Source organism: Pituophis catenifer, unplaced genomic scaffold (genome assembly GCF_029215685.1).
Source record: "Pituophis catenifer annectens isolate HBS135680 unplaced genomic scaffold, rPitCat1.0.hap2 SCAF_8, whole genome shotgun sequence".
In the NCBI taxonomy this organism is placed as follows: domain Eukaryota; kingdom Metazoa; phylum Chordata; class Lepidosauria; order Squamata; family Colubridae; genus Pituophis; species Pituophis catenifer.
Window position 1 is genome coordinate 4659983 of NW_027256888.1, and position 26154 is coordinate 4686136.

Sequence of the window (26154 nt, forward strand, 5' to 3'; positions counted from 1 at the left end):
TTGCATGACGCTACTAAAAACCCAGTGGCACCTAGATACAGATCACATTAAAAAAAAAGGAACTGCAGACATAAGATTTTGGCAAGGTTTAAGAACCTCACTTTTACCAAGGAAGAAAGCAAGTCCCTGCTTACTGACATATTTGGAAACGGCACCTGATTGCAATGCGAGCAAAAGGGGAAGGGGGGGGAGGAATGCGACCCGTGATAATGCGGACAATGTGGTTTGCAAATTTGAAGAGAAATAGGTTGTTTACTTAAACAACCAGTGCTTTGCGGACATAAAAAAAACATGTCTTTCAGTAGGCACATAGCAAAAAATATTCAGGATTCTCCTAAAGTGACCTGATGAAGTTTATGAGATGGTGGAGTGATCCTGCTCAGATCCCAAAGCCACAAATGAATATAATGATGATGATGATGATGATAATGATAATGTGGCAGTGCCCGGAGACAGCAGAATAGAAGAGAAAGAACTGAAGAAGATAACAAAATACAAAGACCTACAAATAGAAATAGAATGACTATGGCAAAGGCAGCTAAGGATAGTACCCATAGTCATAGGCGCCTTGGGTGCAGTCCCAAAACAACTGGAGCACCACTTGAACACCATCATTGGCATTGACAGATTTGTCATCAGTCAATTGCAGAAGGCAGCTTTACTTGGGACTGCTTTCATCCTGAGACGATATTTGTAACACGGTCAAACATCCAGATTTGCCTATCCCAGGTCCTTGGGAAGGATTGGATAGGTAGACAAAAATGCCAAATCTGAACACCTGGCTGACTGCGATGAAATAATAATAATAAATAATAATAATAATAATTTTAAAAAATTATATACATTCTAGATAAGGCATATTTTATACTTTTCATTTCTCCTCTACTTCCCATCTTGGGTGATCTAAATCATAACTATGTAGGACTTGACAGCCCCTTGATGTAATGAAGTTGTAACTCCCCTGTTGTAAGGGGGAGTTTGGTACAAGTGCCAGCCGATCCGACTGACGGTTTGCCTGCTACAGGCGCATCTTGATCCACCCTCTTAAGCAGTTTCCCTCAATGACTTTCCTTTCTCCAGGGTCCTTTTGATGTGGTGAGGAAGGTTTTCGCCAAGGGAGAAGAGGCTTCTCACATGTCCCTTATAGACAAGGCAGATCTGTTCTTCCACGATTACTCTCTGGGACCCCTCTTTGTCCAAGAAAACTACATCCACGTCAAGCCCGCCGCAGCTGGGTGAGTTCTGATCATCATTTTGACAAGAGTTGTCGGCATTTAAGCCCGTTAATAAACATCGGCATGCATACGCCCTCTCTTCCGTCTTTTTCAGAAACAACTTGAAGAAAGAACTCATCTTACTTAGCAAAACCGCGGACAGTATTTGCGATGGCGATTTAGTTGACCGCCAGATTCGCAGTCGACAAAACTGGAGCCTTCTGCCCACTCAGGTGATACAGCTCTTTTGTTCTGGGTGTAGATGTAGATTGCAGTTAAAAAATTGTTTCTTGCAAAAAATAATCATGCGGTCATCTTAAAAGCCAGCTCGGATTTTTATTTATTCATTATTTTTCTCTGCAAAAACCCAAGGGATTTATCTATGTGGTTAGGAGGAGTTGACATGGCCTTGTTGACACATTATCAATTTTATTTTTATCCCACATTTATTATTTTCATAAATAAATCAAGTTGGCAAATGTACCTAATGCTCCTTCTTTCTCCTGTTTTCCCAATAACCCTGTGAGGTGGGTTGGGCTGAGAGAGATTGACTGATCCAAAGTCATCCAATTGGCTTTCATTCCTGAGGCGGGACTAGAACTCAGGTCCCTATGTAATTGGCTCAGAGTCACCCAGCCACCTTTCATTGTGAAGGCAGGACTAGAACTCATGATCTCCTGGTTTCTAACCTGGTTCCTTAACCACTAGACCAGGTGTCGGCAACCTTAAACACCCAAAGAGCCGCAAAGGTCCTAACTGGAAGCCCCGCTTTCAATTCTGGAGCCAACTGGAAGTCCGGTTCTCCCTCCTAGCATGGCGTCTTTTTTTCCTCTGCCGACCGGAAATACAGTTTCACCACCACCACTATAGAGTCTCCTCCTAGCAGGGTGTCTTTTTTCCTCTACCTGTCCTAGCCTAAAGCCCTGTCAATTGTGGAGCCAACTGGCAACAGGGAGCCACAGCAGATGGATGGAAGAGCCACATTCGGCTCCAGAGCCACAGGTTGCCGACCCCTGCACTAAACCAAACTGGCTTGGAAAAGAAAAAGTATCAGAAAATGAATTCAGAATTTTCCTAGCATGAGCTTTGAAATATTATGTTATCTAGCATATTTTATTTTATCTAGCATGAGCTTTGAAATATTATCGCAACAGATGTCGGCTTTTTTAATCGTTCACTCATTGTAGTTAGATTGCATACTAATCAGCAGTTGATTTGAGTAGTACATTTTTTTAGGACTTCAAAGCAGTGCCAATTTACCTGGTTTCAGATTTAGAACTTACTTTTTCTTAAAATGTCATGTTTGTTAGAAGAACAATAATTATGTACGACGTTTATTTTATGTACGACGTTTATTTTTTCTAAGACATGCAAGGCTTGTATTCTTTGTGTTCCCTTTTCAAATAACAGAAGGCTGAGGAGAGTAAATCTATTTCTAGAGTATTTGAGAGCATTCCTATGGATAAGATGCTATAAATCAGAGCTGCAGATGAAATAAATGCTAGATTTGACAACTATAGAAATCTAGCGATATTTATAGATCCGTTTGGGTTCCGGAATAATGCTTTTAGAAGAATGTCCCTTATCAATTTAAAAAGGGGCAAGAAGAGAAAAATAGAATAATTATGAATCACTGATGGGATTATTGATTTCAACTTTCATCTTTTTGCTTCATTGGTCTCTGCTCTGCCTCCTCAACTGTATTTTTTTTCAAAAACGGAGAAAAGTGCTAAAACCGTTTCCTTCCTTTTCCAGGCAATTTATTCGAGTGTCCTGCCTGGAGAGCTGATGAGAGGCTATTTGCAAGAATTCCCAACTTTTCCAAGTTGGTTAGGAAAATTTTCATCCACGGGAAAGCATGACCGCATCTTGCAGGAGCTTTCTATGCATATGAGTCTCAGGTACTACAGGCAGGCAGTCCTTGACATACGACTACAATTGATCCCAAAATTTCCATTGCTAAGTGAATTTTGTCCCATTGCAAAGGGGTTCCTATCCAGAGCCGTCACCTGATCCTCAAGCAGGAGCTGGGAGACCAGGAGTCTCAGAGTGGTGCCCTTTTACTAGCTCGAGAAACCCTCCAATCACTCATGCCTGAATCCCTTTGTGGCTTTATGCTTGCAATGGCCTGGATGTGGCGCTGTCCCTTAAGACCATGTGGGAACTCAAGTGGTCCAGAATGCAGTGGACAGTTGATGTACACCCTTGTGCCACCTTTCCTTTGTGACCTAGGCTTCCTGAGTCATTAAAACACTGGAGTAGTCCCAAAAACCTCTTTTATTGCAACAGCTGTGAATTATGTTCATTCACAGCTGAGTCCCAATTAGTTGCAAAAAGTCCTTCGGGAGAAGTCCTTTGGGATAATCGCCCACCTTTATCTCCCTTGACACATTGCCAAAGACCTACTTGGCAAAGCCACACGGAGTCCAGAATCAAACAGAGATGCCGACTGGGAACAGAATTAACAATGTTGCTTTCCTGCAAAGGGCCCATGTGCCTTTGCTCCTCTTTTAAGCCTTATGGGAGGGACCAATCATCTCTAGGCCTTACTCCTGAGTCGTCCCTTTTGTTTTAACTGTTCGTGCCTTCTGGCAGCTCTGCACATGCAGGCACTAGGAACAGGCTCCTGTTCCTTTGCCTCTCTGCTGCCCAACTCTGGAGGGTCCAGAGTCCGCACATCACTCCCAGAAGAAATAAACCATTTCTTCTGTTGGGCACACGGAAGCATGCCTTCTCCGCAGTGATCCTCCGAGATTCCCGCAGATCCCACCTTCCTGGCATTCCAGAAGGCCTTAAAGACCAGGTGGTTCTCCCAGGCCTCGCGTTAAGCTGGTTCAAATTATGCATGGCCACAGTTCGCCAGATCTACCACCCTTTCTGGCCATTACTTTCTCATTTTGTAATGGTTGCATTCCTTTCTTATTTTATCGGGTTTTATTGTACACCCTCCAGAGTTGGAGTCGGACGGCGCTTACAGCAAAGTCTGGACCCATTCCAGCTTCCAGCTAAAATATCTTTTTTTCTCTCCCCGCAGAACGCATGCGAGTAAAAGAGCCATAAATCTGGACTATCTGTCCTATCTGCGAGATGCAGTGGTGAGACCGTTGGCTAGCCAAGGCTCAGAAGGAGTCCAGGATGCTGTCGCCTTCATGGATTCTTACTGCTTGTTGAAGGAAGATGTTGAAAATCTCATGGAGGTCACCTGCTGGGCAGGGAAGCCCAGCGTGTTTTCCAAATTGGATTCCAAGGCACGTGATCGGCTATTTCTGCCTGTCCTTGCTGACTTCTTGAAGGAGGAGCTTTGAGAAAGACCAGTAATCAACAACTTGAAAATACATAGCCCGCTCCCGAGGGATACAGTCAATTAAACACACACACATACACACATAGCTCTTGAAACCCAGGCGATCGTGGCATTTGGCATTGGTGGTTCATTGCCAGGGCCGCAGGAAAAAAAAAGTGAACTTTCTGCCACTCAGAATGTCTTGCATCACCAGAATAGTACAAATACCTGCTTCTAAAAGAGAATGCTGAACTTGGTCATTTAAGCCAGGGATGTCAAACTCAAATTTATTTAAGGCCACATCAGGGCTGTGGTTGACCTTGGGCGTGGCCAACTGGGTGGGCGTGGCCAGCTTGACGCCACTTCCCGAACTGCTAGCATGTTTCCTGTTCGCATTGGGTCGGCTGGACCGAAGCAACGCTGGCCAGCCCCTTACATTTTCCAGGACAGCCCCGTGAGCTGGATCCACCCCACAATGTTGGATCCAGCCCACGGGGCTGTCCTGGAAAATGTAAGGGGCTGGCCAGCGTTGCTCCGCGGGCCTTGTGTTTGACGTCCCTGGTCTAAGCAGGTCAGAATGTGGGTTTCATTGATTCTCCAACCAGCTGCTTTGGAAGTGGAACTAGGTAGGTGTCAAATGGCGATTCTTTGATGTAGTATTCAGATGAGGTGGCTCTCGCAGGTAAGCAGCCACAAAAAAAGGTGAAACTGGTTAGATTTTGGGGTGGGGGGTATTGGCTGTATGGCATAGCCATATCATGAGAGGAGCTGATTGGAATCTTTATATTTTGACTTGACGGTCTTATTCTCTTTAGATGAGATTTCTTTTCTGCATCCTGTCTGAAAAATTCAGCTTCCCCCTCTCCCCCCAGAAAACACCAGGCTTCCAGTGTATTAACCCTACCCTGATCCCAATTTCTCATACTTTTAGGAAATAATCTCAAGAGCTCCATTAACTTGTGTCCTTTGTGGAAGATTTTAAGCTTATTGGACTCCTTTACTTCATGTGAGGGGGGGAGTTTAGGATGGAAAATTCGTGCCATTCTCTTTCGTTTGCATGTTACTGGCAGAGGTTGAAAATGTCATTTTTTTGTCAGCGTATACCTGGCGCTAGCAAACTTTCCACGGAGAAATTTCAGATGATTTGCAGATGAGTTTCCCATAGACCCATTGAACACAGCTATATCTCTCTCTGTTTTTCTGGGAAGGTCCCTGGTTACTCCTGTCTCATTTAGATAAAAATCCCCTCACCCACTACGTCAGAATTACTCTCACTCCAGTGTGCATTGTCAAAATGCAAAAAACATGCGCTCGTAAGTGTGGACACTAGTCAGGAAATGAGTCTATTCCGGTTGTATTTGCAAATGGCTGCTAACTGGGAGGTAGTTGCTGAACGAGAAGTCGGTGTGATGCAATTTGCACCTCGTCAATAATTGCTGAGCCAAAAATGGGATCTTACGCTTAAAAAGTCTTCGTTGGTTTGGCCTCAACAGGTTAAATCGGCGTTCACACGCGCCTACAATAAAGTTGCACACCTTACGCCGTACTCCCTGCAAATTGCGCCGAAGTCGAAACGAGCCACCTCAGTGGATGCGGAAGTGAGTGAAGAACTGGAATCGAATGAAGCCGAGACCGAGCAAGGGAGCCTGGAAAGCGATGCGATGATTAAGGTATCGCTCCCTTCGGCAGCCCATTTAAATATGCAAATTCACAGGCGGTCCTCAGTGAATGACCGCGTGTTCAGAGACGTGTAAGATGGTGATGAACAAATGGGCCTTGCAACCTTTCCTCAAAGTTCCAGCCGTCATAGCAAAAAAAATCATCTTACGATTGACATAAAGACCGATCTGTACAATGTTTTTGAATATGTTTTTGGTTCTAGATTAGTCATAGTTTATCCCCCACCCACCCCCTTTTTTTTTACTGTTGTCTTCTCCCCCTTATATTTTGCTTCCATGCCCTGTGATTTGCTAGTTGTTTGGAAAAGTTACGACATCTATTAGGGTGTCCTTTTGGGTTTTTTAGTAAATACGTGGAAGCAACCGTAAAGTGAATTAGTGAGTTAGCTACAGGCGCTGTGATTCTGTTTGCATTTTTAAAAAAATGTCTCTTCTTTTTGACAGAAAAAGACCAAACCTGCCAAGCCACCAAAAGCAGAAAGGAAGGAAGAAAGGAAAAAAGGAAAATCAAAGAAAAAAAGCTAAATAAATTATCTATGCAAGCTTACTGCTGGACTGTGGGCACAGTAAATGGTCGGGCAAACTCTGCACCAGTTGCCCTGCTAACACTGCATAGCAATGGCAAATCTATATATATATATATATATATATATATATCTTTTTTGCAGAAAAAGAGGCAAACAGAATTTATATTGTTTGATTCCTGTAAATACAGAAAGAGGCTCTCCGGAAGAAAAAGAGTCCAAGCTGCTAGTGCTTCCCTTCATAAAACTCCTCTCTCTAATTTTTTTTTAGAAATGCTTATTATGTTGCTACCCATGTATATATGAACAAACCCTAATCAGTTATTCATTTTTGTATATGAAAGTGCAGCACCGTGTAAAAGTTGCAATAAAACTAGTTTCATATTTTTAACCATTTTAACCCATATTTTATTTTTAAAATGCATTGCACGTTAATGGAACTTGTCTTATTTATATCTGCTTGGAAGCTGATCTCTCTAGCAGTCGCTTGCACAATTGACTGAATTCGGGGACCACCTGTCAAGCAGAGTCAATGGGGGAAGCCGCATTCACTTAACAACGGTGTTATGAACTGATCCACTGCAGTGATTCACTTAACCACCGCAGCAAGAAAGGTGGTAAAACGGGGCAAAACTCACTGAACAAATCTCTCGCCGAACAACAGAAAATTGGGGCTCCAATGTGGTCACAAGTCGAGGGCTACCTGTATTCCTCGTCGTTTACTTGAAGTAACTTATGTGGCATCTTGAGCAGCACCGTTTCGCTAAGGACCCGCTTGGTTTATTGAACTCGGACTGCTCCAATTTACAACCCAGGGAGAGCAATAGCATTTAGACGTATACCGCTTCACGGTGCTTTCCAGCCCTCTCTAAGCGGCTCTACATAGTCAGCCTCTTGCCCCGAACAGTCTACGGTAGGTCCTCATTTTACCAACCTCGGAAGACTGAGTCAACCTTGAGCAGGTCAGGATCGAACCGCTGGCAGTCAGTCGGCAGAGTTTGCCTGCAATACTGCAATCTAACCATTAGGAAGGAAGGGCAATAGCACTTAGACTTATATACTGCTTCACAGTGCTTTTCCAGCCCTCTCTAAACTGTTTACAGAGTCAGCCTATTGCCCCCAAATAATCTGGCTCCTCATTTTACCCACCTCGGAAGGATGGAAGGCTGAGTCAACCTTGAGCCGGTGAGAATCGATCTGCCAAAGTGCTGGCAGTCGGTGATCAGCAGAAGTAGCCTGCAGTACTGCACTCTAACCACTGAGCCACTGCGGCTCAGTAGTGATCAAAGAGGAGTTGTTTACTCATTCTTCAACTGTACTTCAACTGTTGTGGTCTGGCAGCTGAGTCGGACAATGAGGAGGCTGGGGAGGAACAGGTACAGCGCATCCTTGCAGAGTGGAGTGCGCACACTTTGCAGAGGTCAAGCAGAGAAAAATCAGTGGGCAGAATCGGTATCGTGGAAGAGGGCCCAGCACACCCGATCCGTGTCCTTCCACATACACAACGCATCGTGGAAAGCGGAAGAAGCTTCGTTGTGTGGAAGAAGCAAAAAAAATGGGGGGGGGGGGGGTTACATGAAGGGAGATGAGCGCACACAAGAGAATAGGCCAGTTACTGTTTTAGATATAAACAAATAAACATTCTTTAATATTCTGAGTTCTAAACATGAAAACGAAGATTGAGCCACTTAACTTGGATTAAAATTATTGCTCCACTTCAGGCTTGAGGTAGGGTGTGCAATCGGCTGTTCTGCTTAGGCTGGTGGCATCGACTTTTTCCGAACACATGGGACATGCGCCTTCGCTCTGCAGCAAACTATTGAAAGAAGACACTCTCACTACCTCTATCATCTATGCAGGTTGCGGAACATTATATTAGCGTCTTTGGGTTTGCTCTGACTCCCCCATCAACGGATTCACTTCAGTGCCTTAAAATGGACAACGTTTTCAATTTCTCCAAGCAGTTGGTAGAAAGGCATAAAACTGGCAGAGTGCAAGTCTACAATTTTATTATTTTTAGTCACAATAACCAGAGGGTAGATGTCCCAAAACAATCATTATGTCTGTGTTTTTTCAACAAACTAGACATTGCAAACACAAACATAGCAACGAACTTTTCTTTGGCTGCTGTTGGCTGAAATAAATGATTTAGGAAGACGAAAGCGATAAAAAGTATGTGAAAATGAGAACTGCAGAGGGTCAGCAGCCAGACGAAATAAGCGGGATTAAATTCGACGTGGTAGAAATCTGAAGTTTGTGGCAGGCTGCAACAAAACAACGGAAAACGTTCTTGGCATGTAAATACTGTGTTTCCCCCAAAATAAGACCCGGTCTTATATTTTTTTGAACCCGAAATAAAACACTTGGCCTTATTTTTGGGGAGATCTTATTATTTGGGGGGCGCATGGAGCAAGACGAGGCTCCTCTCTTGCCATCTTACCTGATTTCCAGCTCTGTCTCCCTAACCTTAACCAGAGGAAATGGAGAGAACCAGCTGCGCATATAGTTCAGTATTTTCAGGAAGGGCTTATTTTACCGCATATGCTCAAAAGCCCGATTGGTTTTATAATCCAGGGAGGTCTTATTTTAGGGAAAACAGAGTAATCGGAGAATGAAAAAAATTACAACTTACTTTTTGAACTCTGAATAGAGCGCCGGGAACTCACAATGGGGGCACAAAGTCCAGTCTTCTCTGGCCATATGTCGTCCCTGGGAGAATTGCAAGGGGGTGGGGACACACATCAGGCTTCAATGGAAAAAGGGCCACAGTTACAGTAGTGGCCAAAATTGTGGAAACCGTTTGGGAAAAGTGTATTTTTGAGATTTGATGGCTAATAACACCACTTTTTTGGGGGGGGGAGTTTCAAGGTAATCGTATTCCACTGCTGGAATGGCCTGAATAATAATAGAATAATTATTATTAAAAGAATAAAAGAGAATTATTACAAAATGGTATGGAGGTGGTACTTAACTCCGGTTAGATTAAGCAATATGAATCAGCACTATTCAGATAACTGTTGGAGAGGTTGCCGGGAAAAAGGAACGTATTTACATATGTGGTGGGATTGTAAATTGGTGCAAAAATTGTGGAAGATGGTGTTTAAGGAGATTGAAGAAATTATCGGAATAAAGGTAGAAGAGGTACCAAAAGTAGCATTACTGTCACTATTGGAAGATATAAAGTGTAAAAAAGAGCCTAAAGAGTTGATAACAAATTTGTTGACCGCCGCAAGGTTAATGATTTCTAGCAACTGGAAGACACGAGGTGATTATTGTTTGGAAGAATGGTATAAGGAAGTATGGGATATTGCCATAAATGATAAATTGACTTGTAATATTAAAGTAAGGAGGGGCATAATGAAAGTAAATGAATTCAATGGAATCTGGAAACAGTTCCTAATATTTGTGTTTTCGGGAGGAAGGGGGATGCCACCACCAGGAGAAGCTTTAAGATTTTGGAAGCAGGAATGATCCCGAGGGGTGGGGGAGCACTCGTTGATTGTTTGTATTGTGTATATTGTTACCTATTATATATTATGATTCATGTATGTTATGTATGTTAATTTTTTTTAAAAAAACCCAGTTAATAGAAGCCATCCTTCAATCTTGGTTTCACGTGATAACAGCTGCAGAACTAAAAGACTTGGTTCACTCCATGGGAAGACGTTGTAAGGCCGTCATTCATGCTAAAGGTTACCCAACGAAGTATTCACTGACATGGAGATCATTTTTGTCTTATCTCGTTTTTTCTATGGTGATAATTTTTGTATATCTCGTTTTTTTCTACGTGTTTCACTTTTCTTCTTTATACTGTAACTGCTATTCTCATAGCAAATCCTTCATAAAAGTTATTGCATTACATTCTTGATTAAATTATCTTTCCATTGATATATAATTTTATGGTACTACTCCAAAAAAAAAAAAGTGGTGTTATTAGCTAATTTTAGAAAATATACTTTTCCCAAAAGGTTTCCACAATTTTGGCCACTACTGCAAGTGCCTTACTTGGAAGTAATTACAGGCAGTCCTCGACTTAACAACAGTTCATTTAGTGACTGTTCAGTTACAACAGCACTGGAAAAAGTGACTTACGATCGTTTTTCCACAATGCAGCATCCCCATCGTCACATGATTTACATTTGTATGCTTGCAAACTGGCTCATGTTTACGACGGTGGCAGTGTCCCCGGGGTCACGCGATCCCCTTTTTGCGACCTTTTGACAAGCAAAGCCAACGGGGGAAGCCGGATTCCCTTAACCACCGGGTTACCAATTTAACAACGGCAGTGATTCACTTCACAAATGTGGCGAGAAAAGTCGTAAAACGGGGCCAAAACTCACTTGACAAGTCTCACTTAGCCACCGAAATTCTGGGCTCCGATTGCGGTTGTATGTTGAAGACTGCCTGTATATTTCAATGAGACCCTGAGGCTTTTTGAAGCACAACATCAAGATTCTGTATCTCAAAGCTCAGATTTCCAATGCAACCCTCGGAGGCTCAGCTTCAGGAGCTGAAAGATGGAAAAGGTGACTCCTATGAGTTGCTCGTCATGTACTTACCGTCGCAATGCAATATGGCAGGTTGTTCTTGCAGCCTGGGCACAGAAGTTCGCATTCGGGGAGCCTGAATTCACAATACGGGCACGGCGTGGTTGGTTCTTCCCCTTCCCCTTCGGAGGTGTCCGGCCGCCTGATAGCAAAATAAGAAGCCCATTATGAACGGATCCATTTTTTTTTTTATTTCTCAAGTTGCTTTCCTTGCCTAAAAATTATATTTTGTGCTCCGGCAAATCACAGATAATTCTGCTCACATTGCAAGAATTTTCATTCAAGGTTCTTGGCCCTCCCATCTATTTTCAATTTGATTAGAGCCGCGGTGGCGCAGTGGTTAGAATGCAGGACGGCCGCTAATTCTGCTGGCTGCCAGCAGTTTGGCAGTTCGATCCTGACCGGCTGAAGGTTGACTCAGTCTTTCATCCTTCCGAGGTCAGTAAAATGAGGACCCAGATTGTTGGTAGCAAGATGCTGATTCTGTAAACCGCTTAGAGTGGACTGTAACACACGGTGAAGTGGTATGTAAGCGCTATCACCCTTCCTTCCTTCCTTCCTTCCCTCCTTCCTTCCTTCCTTCCTTCCCTTCCCTTCCTTTCTCCCACCCTCCCTTCTGTGGTGGTCCAGTGGTTAGAATGCAGGATTATAGGCTAACTCTGCCCACTGCCAGGAGTTTGATCCTGACCAATTCAAGGTTGACTCAGCCTTCCATCCTTCTGAGGTTAATAAAATGAGGACCCAGATTGTTGGGGGCAAGAGGCTGACTCTGTAAACTGCTTAGAGACGTTGGAAAGCACTGTGAAGCGCTATATAAGTCTAAGTGCTATTGCTATTGATTGTCGGGAAGAGTTATCTCTTTGCTCCATTATTTGATAGCTAAAACAAATCTAGCTAATTTCTTTCAGACTCAATAAGTCCACATAGGAATGTGGGGTAACATCAATGCTCTGCTGATTGGTCTGGGAGAAATCTCATTGTTGGCTTATAAGTAGACGTCAAGGTGCACTTGACTTGGTGGTACGTGATCATGGCGTTTTTCTGCTAATTTGCCACTGCCTTCTTCCAGCTGATCTACAACCCAGGAAATCCCCACCATTCAGTCAGAGCTGAAGAAGCTTCTTGGATGAGAAGCAAAACGTCTTCAAAGAAAAGTCCAGTTTTGCCTCTTGAAAAAAGCACCTTTGGGGGGGGACAACTGCCATGATTCACTTAACAACTGTGACAAGAGAGGTCATAACATGGGGCATAAAAACACTTAACAAACGTCTTGCTTAGCAACATAAATTTTGGGCTCAATTGTGGCCATAAATCGAGGATTACTGTGTTCACAGGATGACATTAAATCATCATAGACAAGATTGTCCACTTATGCATCAATGCATTCTCAACCTTGGTTAGGCAGAATAACCATAAGCTCACCGGACGAGTGTTTCAATTCTCCTTTTGTATTTCGGGTCAATTTTATTCCGATATTCTGGTCTCATCAGCATGGCAGCAAAAGCAAAGGCAGATTTTTTCAGTCCCGCTCGGTGACATTCAATTACCGTGGAGGTCAGGATGGGCACAATATCTGAAAGTAAAACGACAGACATCATCCTGCAAAGAACTTTTCATTTAGCTGCTCATTGTCCATTGGTAGTCAAAACTGTCTGGATTTCACAGAGCTGCTGCTGATAGAATTTAATCTCTCAGAATTTGAAGAACAAGAAACCATCTAAAGATGATAGTCAAAGAAATAACACTATAGCAACGATATTTAAGACATGTATATAAATAATGCACGTTGGAACAATTGATTTCTTGATGTGAGCCCCGTTTAGCAATCTTACATGATGCAGGTAATAATTAATTTTTTATTTACAGCAATAAAAGATAACTTGAAAAAAATCCCTTCTACCTATGTTGTAAATTGTTACACTTCCAAAAATAAAATAAAATCAGAGAGGAGATTTAGACGATATCGATCCCGTTATCAAGGAAATTAAACGAGTATGACAGAATAGGAATAGTATTTAGCAGTTTAACACAACAATTAACACAAAAGCTGCAACGCTCAATTCTTTAATGAAGAAGAAGAAAATATCCCTGAATCCCTCAAAGGGGGATAGGTTTCTGATTTGGATAACACTTACGAGATGGAAACTTGCTGATATTGTTAGCAACACGAATGAGCATACGTGCTCCTTTCATGTGGTCCCCAAGTTTAACATGAATCTGAAATATACATGTGAGTTAGGCATTATTTGTAATATTTAGGAGCCATCCAGAGTAAACAAGGAAAAAGCAGGTGCTCATTAAATGATTTGTTGATCTTCGTAGCTATTTACAGAATTTTATAGTCATTTTCTTTCCTACAAGTCCTTGACTTGATTACTCCTTCACCTTAATTGTAATACAGGTGGTCCTCGACTTACAATCACAATTGAGCCCAACATTTCTGTTGTTAAGTAAGACATTTGTTAAGTGTGTTTTGTCCCATTTGACAACCTTGCTTGCCAAAGATGTTAAGTGCATCAATGCAATTGTTAAGTTACTAACTAGGTTGTGAAGTGAATCTGGCTTTGCTTGTCAGACGGTCGCAAAAGGGGACATGATCCCAGGACACTGCAACTGTCATAAATACATGCCAGTTGCCAAGCCACTGAATTTTGATCATGTAACCATGGGGAATGCTGCAATGGTCATAAGTATAAGAAATAGCCACAAATTATGTTTGCATTAAATTTCACTAGTTTGGATTTACGCTTCCAAACCCGGTTGGGAAAATACCAGGCTCTAATGAGCCTGGCGAAAACCCAGCCAGACGAACCACTGTCGGGAAGTCTTTGGACCGGAACTGTCCTGTAGGGACAGTGAAGAAGGAGAGGCATCTCGGTTGGCTAAAGAGGAACAGGCAAGTTCCTCAGAAAGCCAGAGAAAACTCTTTGATCCAACGGCGGGGGGGCAGCAGCCATTGCGAACCGCCATGAAGCTGGGGCATCCGGAATAAAGATTGTGCAGGAGCAAAGACTTGGATGGAGTATTGGTATTGGTGAGTGATTGGCCAACTCACAAGTAATAAAAGAAAAAAATGGAAACTCTTAAAGTTAATCCGGCGTTGAAATAGCGGCTAAATAGCGTCAGGGGGAGATAATTGACAGAGAAGAGAGAAAGCAGAAGTGAAAAACATTAAAGCCCAAAACGGAATCTGATGCTTAAACTTTAAATGTACATATTGAATTTGGAGAGACTAAATTGATTATAAGAAAAAGAAACCCCACCCAGCTTCTCAAATGGAGGTTTCAGAGGCTGAAAAAAGAATAAGAAACGAAGCTTCAGAAAAGAAGCCCCCAAAGAGAGCTTCAGAAAAGAACCCTCCAAGCAGAGCTTCAGAAAAGAAGCCCCCAAACAGAGCTTCAGAGGCTTTTTTTCTGAAGCTCTGTTTTGGAGGCAGGAAAAAAAGTTGTTTCTGAAATGGAGTTTCAGAAGTTTCAGAGGCAGAAAAAAAAGCAAAAAAAAAGCAAGGCACAGAGCTCACAACCAAGGAACCTGTTGCTAAATTTCACCTCTGGGAACAGTTGATTGGGGGTATTCTGGGAGGCTGATCCATCCGCCAATCAGCTTTTTTCTTATTTTCCTCCCCAAAGACTAAGGTGCGTCTTATACTCCGGTGCATCTTATACTCCGAAAAATATGGTAATCTTTCTCTATTAATACATATATAATAAAAGTAGTTACCTTTACTAAAATGTAACTGTGTAGAATCATCAGGTTTGTAGCCATCTCAGAGGGTATTTTAATTTTCTGTGCTTTTAATTCTAAATACATACTGAAGAGAACATCATGGGCTTTTCGATAATGCCCTTTTTAAAAGAAAACCGAAACCGGAAAAGAGAGAAAGAAAACCAAAACAGCAATTAAATTTCAGTAAAACAGTTAGGCTCTTCTCAAACACTATCAGATCAAGCTAAATATTAAAATTAAGTTACTGATTTTAGACATTACAGCCACAATGCCTTATCCACAAATTCACTTGAGCTGGGTGCTTTGAATATAAAACGTTACATTCCAGCAACAAAGGGGAGAAATCGGCTTAAATTTAATGGTTTGTGGAATGCCCACAGTACGTGAAAATTTAATAGTCAAAAAATAGATTCATTTTCTAGTTATGTTACTCTCCAAATGAGACCTGCTGGGCATTTATGAGGTTAGACTAACTATTTGGTTTAATCCAGAGCAATGCTACCATACAAAATGTGGTTATACCTCTTTGAGCCAAGGGTTTCCAGCCTTGGCAATTTTTATGACCTGTGGACTTCAATTCCCAGAATCCCCAGGATTCCCCAGTCAGCCATACTAGTTGCCAAGGCTGGACACCTTGAATAAAAGCAAGGGAAAAGACAGTCTTAATAAACAGGAAACACTGAAAAATAAACTCTACCTTTAATGCATTTTAAATTTAACAGTGGAAATACAATGTTCCAGTGTCCCTCTTCTTTCATGCGTTACCTCCTGTGTCGTTTTGGTCAGATTTGCTGTCCAGAAATGAATCACCCAAAGGGCCATACCTGCGCACTGTTCTTCCCGAGCGATGATGATCGCTGTCCGAGCAGCTTCCCGGTATTGCTTTAATGCCATGTAGAGTCGAAAGAGGTATTTGGCTTCCTTCAAAAAAGAGAAGCTGCGTCTCAGAGCATGCCAAGTTCCAGCTATCGCCGGCTGGATTTTTAGGAAGGCTTTGTATAATAAACTGCTTACATTTGTTCTGGCTAAGTGCACAGTGAGCAATGGTGCCATGCAATGTTTTTATGAGGCAGTTAGCTTTTAAATTACCATTGATGGCTGTACAATATGAAGATAGGGCAGCCATGACACGTGGTTTTGCAATCTGCCAGAAAGTAAACATCGTAAATTACAAAATATTTGAAGGGTCCTCGGTGCTCACTGGGCTTGGTAGTTTTCTTGCGGACGTTTTATTAACAAACTAGGTAACGTCATCCGTGGTAGAAGAGAGAAGTCTGCTCTCATTTTATAGACTTATTTGAAGATTTGATCTAAACATTTTTATGGTCCTACTTCACACTCTATTTAATTTAGAGCTATAACAGAATCCTGCAAGCCTAATTGTGGTCTGCCTCTCCTTTTCCTTATATCCCTGTGACGCTTCCAAATAGTATCTTTTCTTTTCTGAGACTGTTTCAAAGTTCAATGTTTGATCCCTCATTGGTCAAATATGGGAGATTCCATTCTATACCATAAAATGAACATCTCTGCATTTGCGGAGTGGCAGAGGTAGAAGACTTGGCTCACACACTACTGTATTTTTTGGAGTATAAGCCATGCCTTTTCCCCCCCTAAAAGAGGATGAAAATTGGGGTGTGTCTTATACACCAAATGTAGCCCCGCCTACCTGCTGGCCCCCACCCTTTGGCCTCTGCCTCCCAGCAATTTACCTCCTTGGAGCAAGCAGCAGGAAGAAACAGCCCATTTCAGCTTCAGCACAGCCTAATTAGCACAAGTTGATTGTCCCTTGGATCGGTCTCCCGACTCTCAGCTGTTTCAGGCTGCAGGGATTGCCATGGCCTATTGCTGCGCGAGCCTCTGCTGCTTGCTGCAAGGAGGTAAATTGCTGGGAGCAGATTTTTTTCTTCTTGTGCTAATCAAACTATGCTGAAAACGAAAGTGAAAGTAAAGCAGGCTGTTTGCTGCAACGAGACAAAATTGCTGGGAGGCAGAGGTAGATTTCTTTTTCTTCTTTTCCTCACCAAAAAAGGTAGATGCGTCTTATAGTCCGGAGCGTCTTATACTCCGAAACATACGGTATTTGATTGTTGTATAAGAGGGTGACAGACAGGTAGCTTGGTTCATATATTATACAAATGACTCATTGGGAACCACATATTAATCTATAAAACGACATGCCTTATATGCAGCCAGAATTTGAAAAGAACTTTTCATACGGCACAGTACTTGAGTAAAATGGTTCGGCTGCCATCGGCACATGTGGAACTGATTGGGGTAGATTATAGGGGGGATTCTGAAATATAATTTTATTCTATTTATCAATATATCAAATCATTGCATTTTATTCCAATTTCATTTTAAATTGTTTTTATAGGGTTTTATTAATCATTTGTACTTGGAATTCTGTATTTTGATATGGCCTACGGGCTAATCAATAAACTGTTTGGCTAAGCACTGGTTCTTCGGTATTTCTGTTAAGTTGACCTCCCTTAGTTGCTACAGCTAACTGAACTAACCGTGATCTCAATAAATATTGCTATGAAAACTACTGACAATAGCCCAGGTCCAGCTTAATAAAGCCTCTTTAAAAAGCATCTGGCTTTGGATTCAGATCTTTGCCTACCATTTGTGTCAAAATGAGAGTAGCACATAATAACAACTATCATGGTTTAGAATAATTAAAAATAAAAATACTCACAGAAACAGACTACAGAAGTTACAGTAAAGCAATTGGAAAAACAAAACGAGGTTTGGGTAAGAAAACAAAACAATTGGTAGAAAAAATAAAAGAAAAGATACAATGACTAAGATTAAATAAGATAACACAACGCAGCCTTTAAAAAGCGGCTTGTTTCAAATTACTGGCAGGCCTGTTTACTGCACTGAGAGGAGGACTCTACAATTTGTCTGTGGATCGTGTCATAATTTGAACCAAATTCAATATTACAGGCAGTCCTTGACTTAACGATCACAATTGAGCCCAAAATTTCTATGGTTAAGTGAGTTCTGCCCCATTTTACGACTTTTCTTGCCATAGTTGTTAACTGAATCACTGCAGTTGATAGGTTATTAGTTAAGTGAACCTGGCTTCCCCGTTGACTTCGCTGCAGCTAAGCGAGACAGTTGCGAAGTGAATTTTGCCCCCATTTTACACCCTTTCTTGCCCGAGTTGTTAACTGAATCGCTGCAGTTGTTAACTTAGCCACATGGTTATTAAGTGAATCTGACTTCCCCACTGACTCTGCTTGTCAGGAGGTCACAAAAGGGGATCACATGACCCCGGACACTGCACCCGTCATAAATATGAACCAATTGCCAAGTGTTCTGAATTTTGATCATGTGATCATGGGGATGCTTCAAAGGTCGTAACTGTGAAAAACGATCATCAGTCACTTTTTTCAGTGCCGTTGTAACTTTGAACGGTCTCTCAATGAACGGTTGTAAGTTGAGGACTGCCTGTATTTCTGTACGGTATATAAGAGGACGTGATTTATTTTTAAAAAAAGCCACAGTTCAGTCTTTAGATCAGAGGTGTCCAGCCATGACAACTTTAAGACTTGTGGACTTCAACTCCAGGACTCCCCCAGCCAGACAAAACAGGCTGAAGTCATCCTCAGCTGTGTTAAAAAAATCTTCTCTTTGCTCTTAATAGCAATATTTACTTAGAAAGGTCCAGGGACCACTGCGAACAAAACGATGGCCTATCAGAATTTAAAATCAATGAAAGTACAGTCATTCCAAATATTCATATATTGGAAATGCACTGTAAATATGACAATGATGGCTCAACTTGTGCTAATTTTCCCGGTGTCGTATTTTGGCATGCAGGCCCAGGCCTTCTGGTGCTCTACGGTTAGAATGTTGAAATGGTTTCGCTCGCCAGTCAACCAGTTTGAAAAAAATACTGTACTTTTCAGAGTATAAGACACACTTTCCCCCCACTAAAAGTGGGTGAAAATTGCAGTGCGTCTTATACACCAAATGTGGCCGAAGCTCCACTCACCTGCCGGCCCACACCCTTCGGCCATTTTCGGCCTCAGCGCATCGCATTTTCGGCCTTTGCACGCTCCCTTTTAAACCTGTCCCAGACTGCGGGGATCACCACAGCACATAGTCGGTGATCGCTGCCTCCATGCATCACGTTTTTGGCCTCTGCATGTCGCATTTTCAGCCTCTGCATATTCCATTTTTGGCCCCTGCGCATCACATTTTCGTCCAGTTCCAGGTGGTGGGGAACTGGCCAAAAATGCAATGCACAGAGGCCAAAAATGCAATGCGTGCAGACAGCAATTGCTGGCAATGTGCCGTGGCGATCCCCGCACCCTGGAATGGGTCTAAAACAAAGTGTGCAAAAACGTGGTCTGCGAAGGCCAGAAACGCAATGCTTGGCGGCGGCGATGGGCTCTGGCGATCCCCGCAGCCGGGAACAGCTGATTGGCGGTATTCCAGGAGGCCAATCCAACAGCCAATCAGCTGTTCATGTTAAATCAGGCTGTGATAATGTGCTGAAGCTTACCAGGCTTTTTGCGACAAGGACGTTAGCCAGATGAATACCAATGAATGCTGGTAGGCAGAGGCAGAATTTTTTTTTTTTTCTTGTTTTCCTCCCCCAAAATTAATGTGCATCTTATACTCCGGAGCATCTTATACTCCAAAAAATACGGTAAACATGCTACAGATATGGTTGAAAAATAGGATTACGAGTTCTGCCTGGAAGTCCGTACCTTTGGTATACCATCGGTCTCACCCATAAGGTAATTGATCAGCTGGTCGGTCAGGGCTTCGTCCTTTGCTTGGCCCACCTGTTGCGAAAACAAGTGAATGGGAACAACATCACAAAGGTAGGGAGACATCATGGAAAGTCAAGTTTTATAAAGCCTGCCACTGCGGACTTTATAAATGATTCACCAGGAGGGTATTGAAAATATTGAAAATAACCAGTATAAATTTCGGTTCTGAAACAAGAGCAGGATATAAACTGAAAAAGTGGTATAAAATATAACTTTACGTTTCATTAAATGTTACTGAGGCGGTGGCATTGAATTTTGGAAAAAAAAAAAAAAAAAAAAGGTCAGATGCGTTTTTTCTTCCTAAATGACATTATCTTACCGTCTCAATTGCCATGTCTATGGCCATATTATCATCTGTGTTTGGACTTTTCAAAAAGTGCTTCAGCGCCTGGAAAAAAAAAAAAACACATACCATTAAATGGCTAATAACTTATTTCCCCCACATCTTCACTTCGTGCAATCAGTAATATTTTAATAGCAAATTAGAATAACAATAGAAACAAGAGATTGGAATCGCATGTACTGTTTTCTACTAGAAGAAACAGACTTTTTTAATATATATATATATTTGTTTTGTTTTACAAACAAGAATAAAATGCAAAACAGAAAAACAACAACAAAAAGAAAAAAATGTGTACAAGAAAGGGAAAAAAATGACCCAAATATTAAATAAATTTAACATTAAATATATAGAATCCACTTTGGTAGTATGCTGAGAAAAAAAGAATAAGAAAAATTGATAAATTCTTCTCCCCTTTGCATAATGGGCTACAAATAGTTATACCGTTTTCCACCCCAATTTAACAAAAATATTATATTAAATAAATATTCCAGGTGAAGGGATCTCTATCTGATAATCAAATCGACCCAACAGCTGATCGTAGTATATATGTAAAAAAAAAAAGTCAGTAGGTTATTCCAAACACTATATTAATCTTCAAATTCCTCTGTTAACCATCTGTTATGGTATTTAACCCATAGAAAGAAATATGTTGATGAAAAAGTGTCACATACATTGCTTCAAATTTCATCATATCAACTCTCATTCTTAAAATCTGCATCAAAATCCAATCCGATCATTTGGCAAAATATTTATGGTGTTGGAAGTGATTCGTTTACAAGACAGGTATGTCTTAAGAGTGAAGGAAGAGATGACATTTGACTTACAGGTAGTCCTTGACTGATAACCATAATTAAGCCCAAAATTTCCTCTGCTAAGCAAGACACCTAAGTGAGTTGTGTCCCATTTTACGACCTTGCTTGCCACAGTTGTTAAATTAGTTACACGGTTGTTAAATTAATCTGGCTTCCCCATTGACTCTGCTTGTCAGGTCGCAAAATAACCTGAAGATACTGCCACCGTCATAAATACACACCAGTTGCCAAGCATCCAAATTTCCATCATGTGACCTTGGGGATGCTGCAACAGTCATAAGTGTGAAAAGCAGTCATAACTCACTTTTTTCAGTGCTGTTGTAACTTTGAACGGTCACTAAGCGAATGGTTATAAGTCGAGCACTATCTATACAGCTGAAGAAGGAAGTTGTCTACTGATTCCCATTTCTATTTATCAGACTGAAAACTGCCACCCTCTCCCCACCCATTCCATGTCTGATGAATTTTCTAGGCAGGCTCAAGAAGACAAAACAGGAATTATTAAAGAGAATTAAAGACAAAACAAGAATTAAAGAGCCCTAATGGCACAGCAGTTAGAATGCAGTTTTGCAGGCTAATTCTGCCCACTGCCAGGAGTTCGATCCTGATCAGCTCAAGGCTGACTCAGCCTTCCATCCTTCTTGAGGTGGATAAAATGAGGACCCAGATTGTTGGGGGGCCATAGGCTGACTCTGTAAACTGCTTAGAGAGGGCTGTAAAGCACTGTGAAGTGGTATATAAGTCTAAGTGCTATTGCTATTGCTAAAGTTTTTCCTAGCACTACGTGCAAAGAGAATCCCACCCAATTCCCCTCAAAACACAGAAAGAGATATTGAGGGATCATCTTCCAGAATTCTCACGATCGATCCAACTTAATGTTTGATCCAATTTCCTAAAGTTGTACTAACCCTGGAATATTGACCACAGAGTAGGAAGAATTTGCCAGCCTGAAAATGCTTCTTTTCTCCCTCAAAATATAAGGCGATGCTTTGGTAATCGTCGTTAGTGGTTTCCTCAGAACCTGGAATGGGTGGGAAGCACAAAGAACATTTCCTTTTCTTCCTGTGAATGGAGCAGCACCCATCAAGCGAGACTTGCAATGTCTTACACACACCAATTCCATCTCCTAAACTCTGAAAATATGCTCTTGAACCTTTCACAGGGGATTAGAATTATTTGGAAAGGTAGACAAAAATTAGCCAAAGTCTAATAATTTGCCCAAAAAAAAAAAAAAAAAATGTGAAGGAACTACTAACTTTACAATTTCTACCGTATTGCAATAGGATAGAATTTACCAAATAATAATTTAATGAAAACACTTAAGGAGTAAGTTGTACTGTGCTTCCTAACAAACTGTTAGGAATTAACAAAACGTTATGCCTCATTAAAATTGCCTGCATTTAAAAGGTTCCTGAATATATTCTGAACAGCAACATCCTAATGCCTTGCAGTCAAGTTAAAAGCTAATTTACTACTAAATGGTTGAATCAGCAGCATCTGCAACCGACTGCAATGATGCCAACATGACAAGTGTACAATGACATCATCATGCAAATGTTGTCAGCTCATGCCTGGCTCTCAATAGCTCATGCGACAATGACATTGTTGTGGCTGTGTTGCAATCGGTTGCAAGTCGCCTAGAGTAGCCCCCACGGCAAGATAGGCAGCAACTAAAGCTAACCAATAAATAAATTTGGTCCTCTTGCTTCTTCTACCTACTGGATAGAATTATATTAGGCTGAAATACTCACTGATGATGTCAGCATAGAGCTCCATCTTATTGTGCTGCTGAGCCAGGACGAAAGCTTCGTTGTTACACTTGGACATCACTAAAAATTGGATGGCAGATTCGTAATCACCCAGCTGCAGAAAGAATCTAAGAAGAATATTATTTTTAAAAAAGGAAAAGTGAACAGAATCCCAAAGCTTTATGTTCCCAAGCAGTCAAGGTAACAATTCAAAATAGGAATGTGCAAACTTTGAATACAAAAATAACTGCCACTGAAGAGTTTTCTCATCTCCCTAAACTATTGTTTTTATTATAATTATTAAATCGGTGTAACACCTCTAGAGGCTCCAGGACTCCACAATTTAAGACATAAATACCTTGTAAATTATCGCTCTATTAAAAAAAAAACCTAGAGGAATCTAAACCTGCTATCAGGTTTCCTGATAGCAAAAAATTCATAAAACTATTAGCAACAAAGCCAGCTGGAGATTTATGGGTTAATTGCAATCACACCTAGTTCAATTATACCAGATATATTTCTCAACCCGGAGTGGGGGTGGGGTGGAATATACCACTGGACTGTGTGAATTTAGGTTGCCCTCCCCTAAAGCATCACATGCACAAATATGGCAGCATCTTGCCCAGCATGAAAAATGATGATGAAAGCTAAATTGGTACCAGTTGTGAATATGTTGGTTGTTCTAAATAAACAAGGCTCTGCATTCTATGGACCAGAGTTGAACCGTCTTTCCAGGGGCATCTGTTATGTCAAAAAACTCAAGAAGATAGCGGTGACTATACGATTAAAGTCCCGCTCCTTTTTGAAAAGCACTATGATGTAAAAAAAAAGTAGGACTTTGATTTTGTGGTCACAGCCACCAATTTGACTTTTGGACACCCAGAATCACACAAGACACATACTTGGGGAGATTCAATTAATCCTGAAAATTATTCCTTCCTTTTTTTTCTTTTCTTTTCCTCCCTCCCTAATAAGATTGCACCTAGATAAGTGGCATCAAAGTTAGGAAATCCTCTTAACAGGAGGAAAGCATAATTGAAAGAAAATAATGAAATGAGAAAAATGCCTTGTTACTTTTATTTATTACCTTCCATTCATGCATTCATTCTCCCAATAAAAAAAATCGTTCTTGAGCTGAGCTAAAGAAGCTTCTTGAATGAGAAGCCTAACAACTTCTAAGAAAAAAACAGAAAGTCCAGTTGCCTCTTGAAAAAGCACTTTTGGGACAACTATGACCTAGATGACTGAGAATCTCCATAGACATTTCATTCATTCATTCATTCATTCATTCATTCATTCATTCATTCATTCATTCATGTATTCCAGTCAATCTAATGTAACTGCACACATTTAATTTAGTTGTATTCCTAAATATACTAAATCATTCATTTATATATTCCTAGATCTATTAAATTATTAAAGAAGGCACTCAATTCTTTAATTATTTCAGAGATCATTAAATAATAAACAAATTATCACTCAATTACCTGGCTACCATCTTGGCTCCTTCAAGAGACTGGGTTTCCCGGACGATGCTCACAGCTTTTTCTGGATCATTCAGGTGATCCAAATACAACCGGATCACGTTGTCCCACTGCTTAGCATTTTCATAGGCCAAAACAGCTTCTTTGTATCTAGAAGGACAAATCATCCAGCATTAGTGTTAGTCCAATTTTGACATGGGAAATTTTAAAGCTTAATTTTAAATTAAGTGTGTGAAAGTATGGTCATTAAATAATTGTAATGGCACGTGGGAATGGCCTTGGGAGACGGGGCGAAGGGATGCTGAGAACTGTGAGAACTATACTTTTAGACCTGCAAAATTCTGTTAATGCAGCTTTACAATAAAGTAAATTTAGCTTATATTTTGTTTCCTGTTTGTCAATCTGGTAGGACTGCCAAGCCCTATGTTCTGACCCGGCTCCCAAACACGACAAGTACGCTGTTTTTAACTAACCGTTCCCTTTATTAGGAGCGCCAGCAACCCCAGCAAAGGGACTCTCTCTGACCACAGGCTCTCTCTCTCTCTCTCATCTGTGGAAAGTGAAACTCGCTCCCTTTCCCCCTGAATTGATTCCAACGCACCAGGATTCTCTATCATCACACTCGTAACAGACCTCCTGGACGGTGCGCTCACTCTTTTCTTAGCAGCGGAGACACACACACACACACACACACACACACACACACACACACACACACACACACTCCAAAGGCATGCCCAACTCTCAGCGCTGCAGATTCCAAGACAGGATTCCAATACAGTTCCTGATAGGATTCAAAAGTTTGGACTATCAGTGGCTGACCGATAGGGAGACAAATAATTGTCTGCCACACCTATTCATCTCCGCCCCCTGCCTTTTATCCCCAGAGCTAGGGTGGGGCTTCCCTAGCAGCGGTGGCTCTTCCATCCCAAGGACCGGCCCATAGATTTCCACTGCTCTCCTCTCCTCTGCCTTCTGTAAATCCATGCATCAGGCACTGGACCCAGCTGTTCCTCCTCTTCCTCATCAGCCACCTCCAGACCTGGGGGGGGGGCTGTTGACTCTCCATCTGAGGGCTGACGGACAGCCCAGGCTCTCTCTCTCTCTCTCTCTCTCTCTCTCTCTCTCTCTCTCTCTGCCAGCTCCATTCCCTCTTCCCCCTCGGAGCTCTCAGGTTGCCTTGATGCTGGTCCTGATTCCCACTCCGCCTCCTCATCTGATTCGGCTGCTGATTCGGTGGCTGACAGACCATAACACCCTATTTATTTATCTTTATTTATCAAATTGAGAAAGTGACCGTCTCCCTTGGAGTGGGGTGGCATAGAAGGAAAAATCCATCCCTTCATTATTTGTGTTGTGTTGCTGCATTTACGCCCAAGGAGGGCAGAATTTCTAGCGGGATGCGGCGCTCAACGTTCTTCTAAAAGCAGCAGACCTCATGACTGCTGGCGTAGCAAACATCATCATTATTATTATTATTATTATTATTATTATTATTATTATTATTATTATTATTATTATTAATTGAATTTGTATACCGCCCTACTCCCGAAGGACTCAGGGCGGTGAACAGCCAAATAAAATACATATAATACAAATGTTAAAAAACCATTAAAATACAATTAAATAATTGGCTCGAAAAATGAAATTTAAAACACCCCAATTCATAAGACAAATTTAAAATTTAAGAATTTTAAAAAGTTTAAAAAGTTTAAAAGATAGGTTAGGCCTACATATTGGAACGTTAAGTCTAGGAAGGTGTACCTGCCATCTGCTTCCTTTGCTTTGGCATACTGAAGGTGTATTTTTGGAGAAGAGACATGCTGAAGCAGCTCGCCAACTTTGGCCCTAAAGAACAGGAATTAATTATATTTTATAAGTGTAATTAAGTAATTAAGTAGACACATTTCGCAGTTTAGTTTGGTTCTACCCACTCCATTGGATCAAGAAAAAGACAATTTGCTTAATTACGAGTCTCAAAACTTTATTTTTTTTATAACAATT

The 26154-nt window shown here is 41.4% G+C and overlaps 2 protein-coding genes across 2 annotated transcripts in view; one reads left to right on the top strand and one right to left on the bottom strand.

Moving 5' to 3' along the window:
* Positions 1-7091, top strand: part of RFC1 (replication factor C subunit 1) — a 42186-nt gene extending 35095 nt beyond the window's left edge. The window contains exons 20-25 of the mRNA XM_070948227.1: positions 1081-1235; positions 1330-1447; positions 2970-3115; positions 4249-4462; positions 5991-6167; positions 6621-7091. Of these exons, the coding sequence (XP_070804328.1) occupies positions 1081-1235; positions 1330-1447; positions 2970-3115; positions 4249-4462; positions 5991-6167; positions 6621-6701 (891 nt within the window). The 3' untranslated portion in view covers positions 6702-7091. The remainder of the gene's footprint in view (positions 1-1080; positions 1236-1329; positions 1448-2969; positions 3116-4248; positions 4463-5990; positions 6168-6620) is intronic.
* A 1275-nt stretch (positions 7092-8366) lies between these two features.
* Positions 8367-26154, bottom strand: part of WDR19 (WD repeat domain 19) — a 40783-nt gene continuing 22995 nt past the window's right edge. Inside the window, exons 21-33 of the mRNA XM_070948208.1 lie at positions 25915-25998; positions 24154-24300; positions 22670-22794; positions 21827-21939; positions 20083-20151; positions 19698-19775; positions 15798-15894; positions 14968-15092; positions 13383-13464; positions 12670-12820; positions 11260-11389; positions 9333-9409; positions 8367-8516 (exon numbers count right to left, since the gene is read on the bottom strand). Coding sequence (XP_070804309.1) covers positions 8405-8516; positions 9333-9409; positions 11260-11389; positions 12670-12820; positions 13383-13464; positions 14968-15092; positions 15798-15894; positions 19698-19775; positions 20083-20151; positions 21827-21939; positions 22670-22794; positions 24154-24300; positions 25915-25998 — 1390 coding nt within the window. The 3' untranslated portion in view covers positions 8367-8404. The remainder of the gene's footprint in view (positions 8517-9332; positions 9410-11259; positions 11390-12669; positions 12821-13382; positions 13465-14967; positions 15093-15797; positions 15895-19697; positions 19776-20082; positions 20152-21826; positions 21940-22669; positions 22795-24153; positions 24301-25914; positions 25999-26154) is intronic.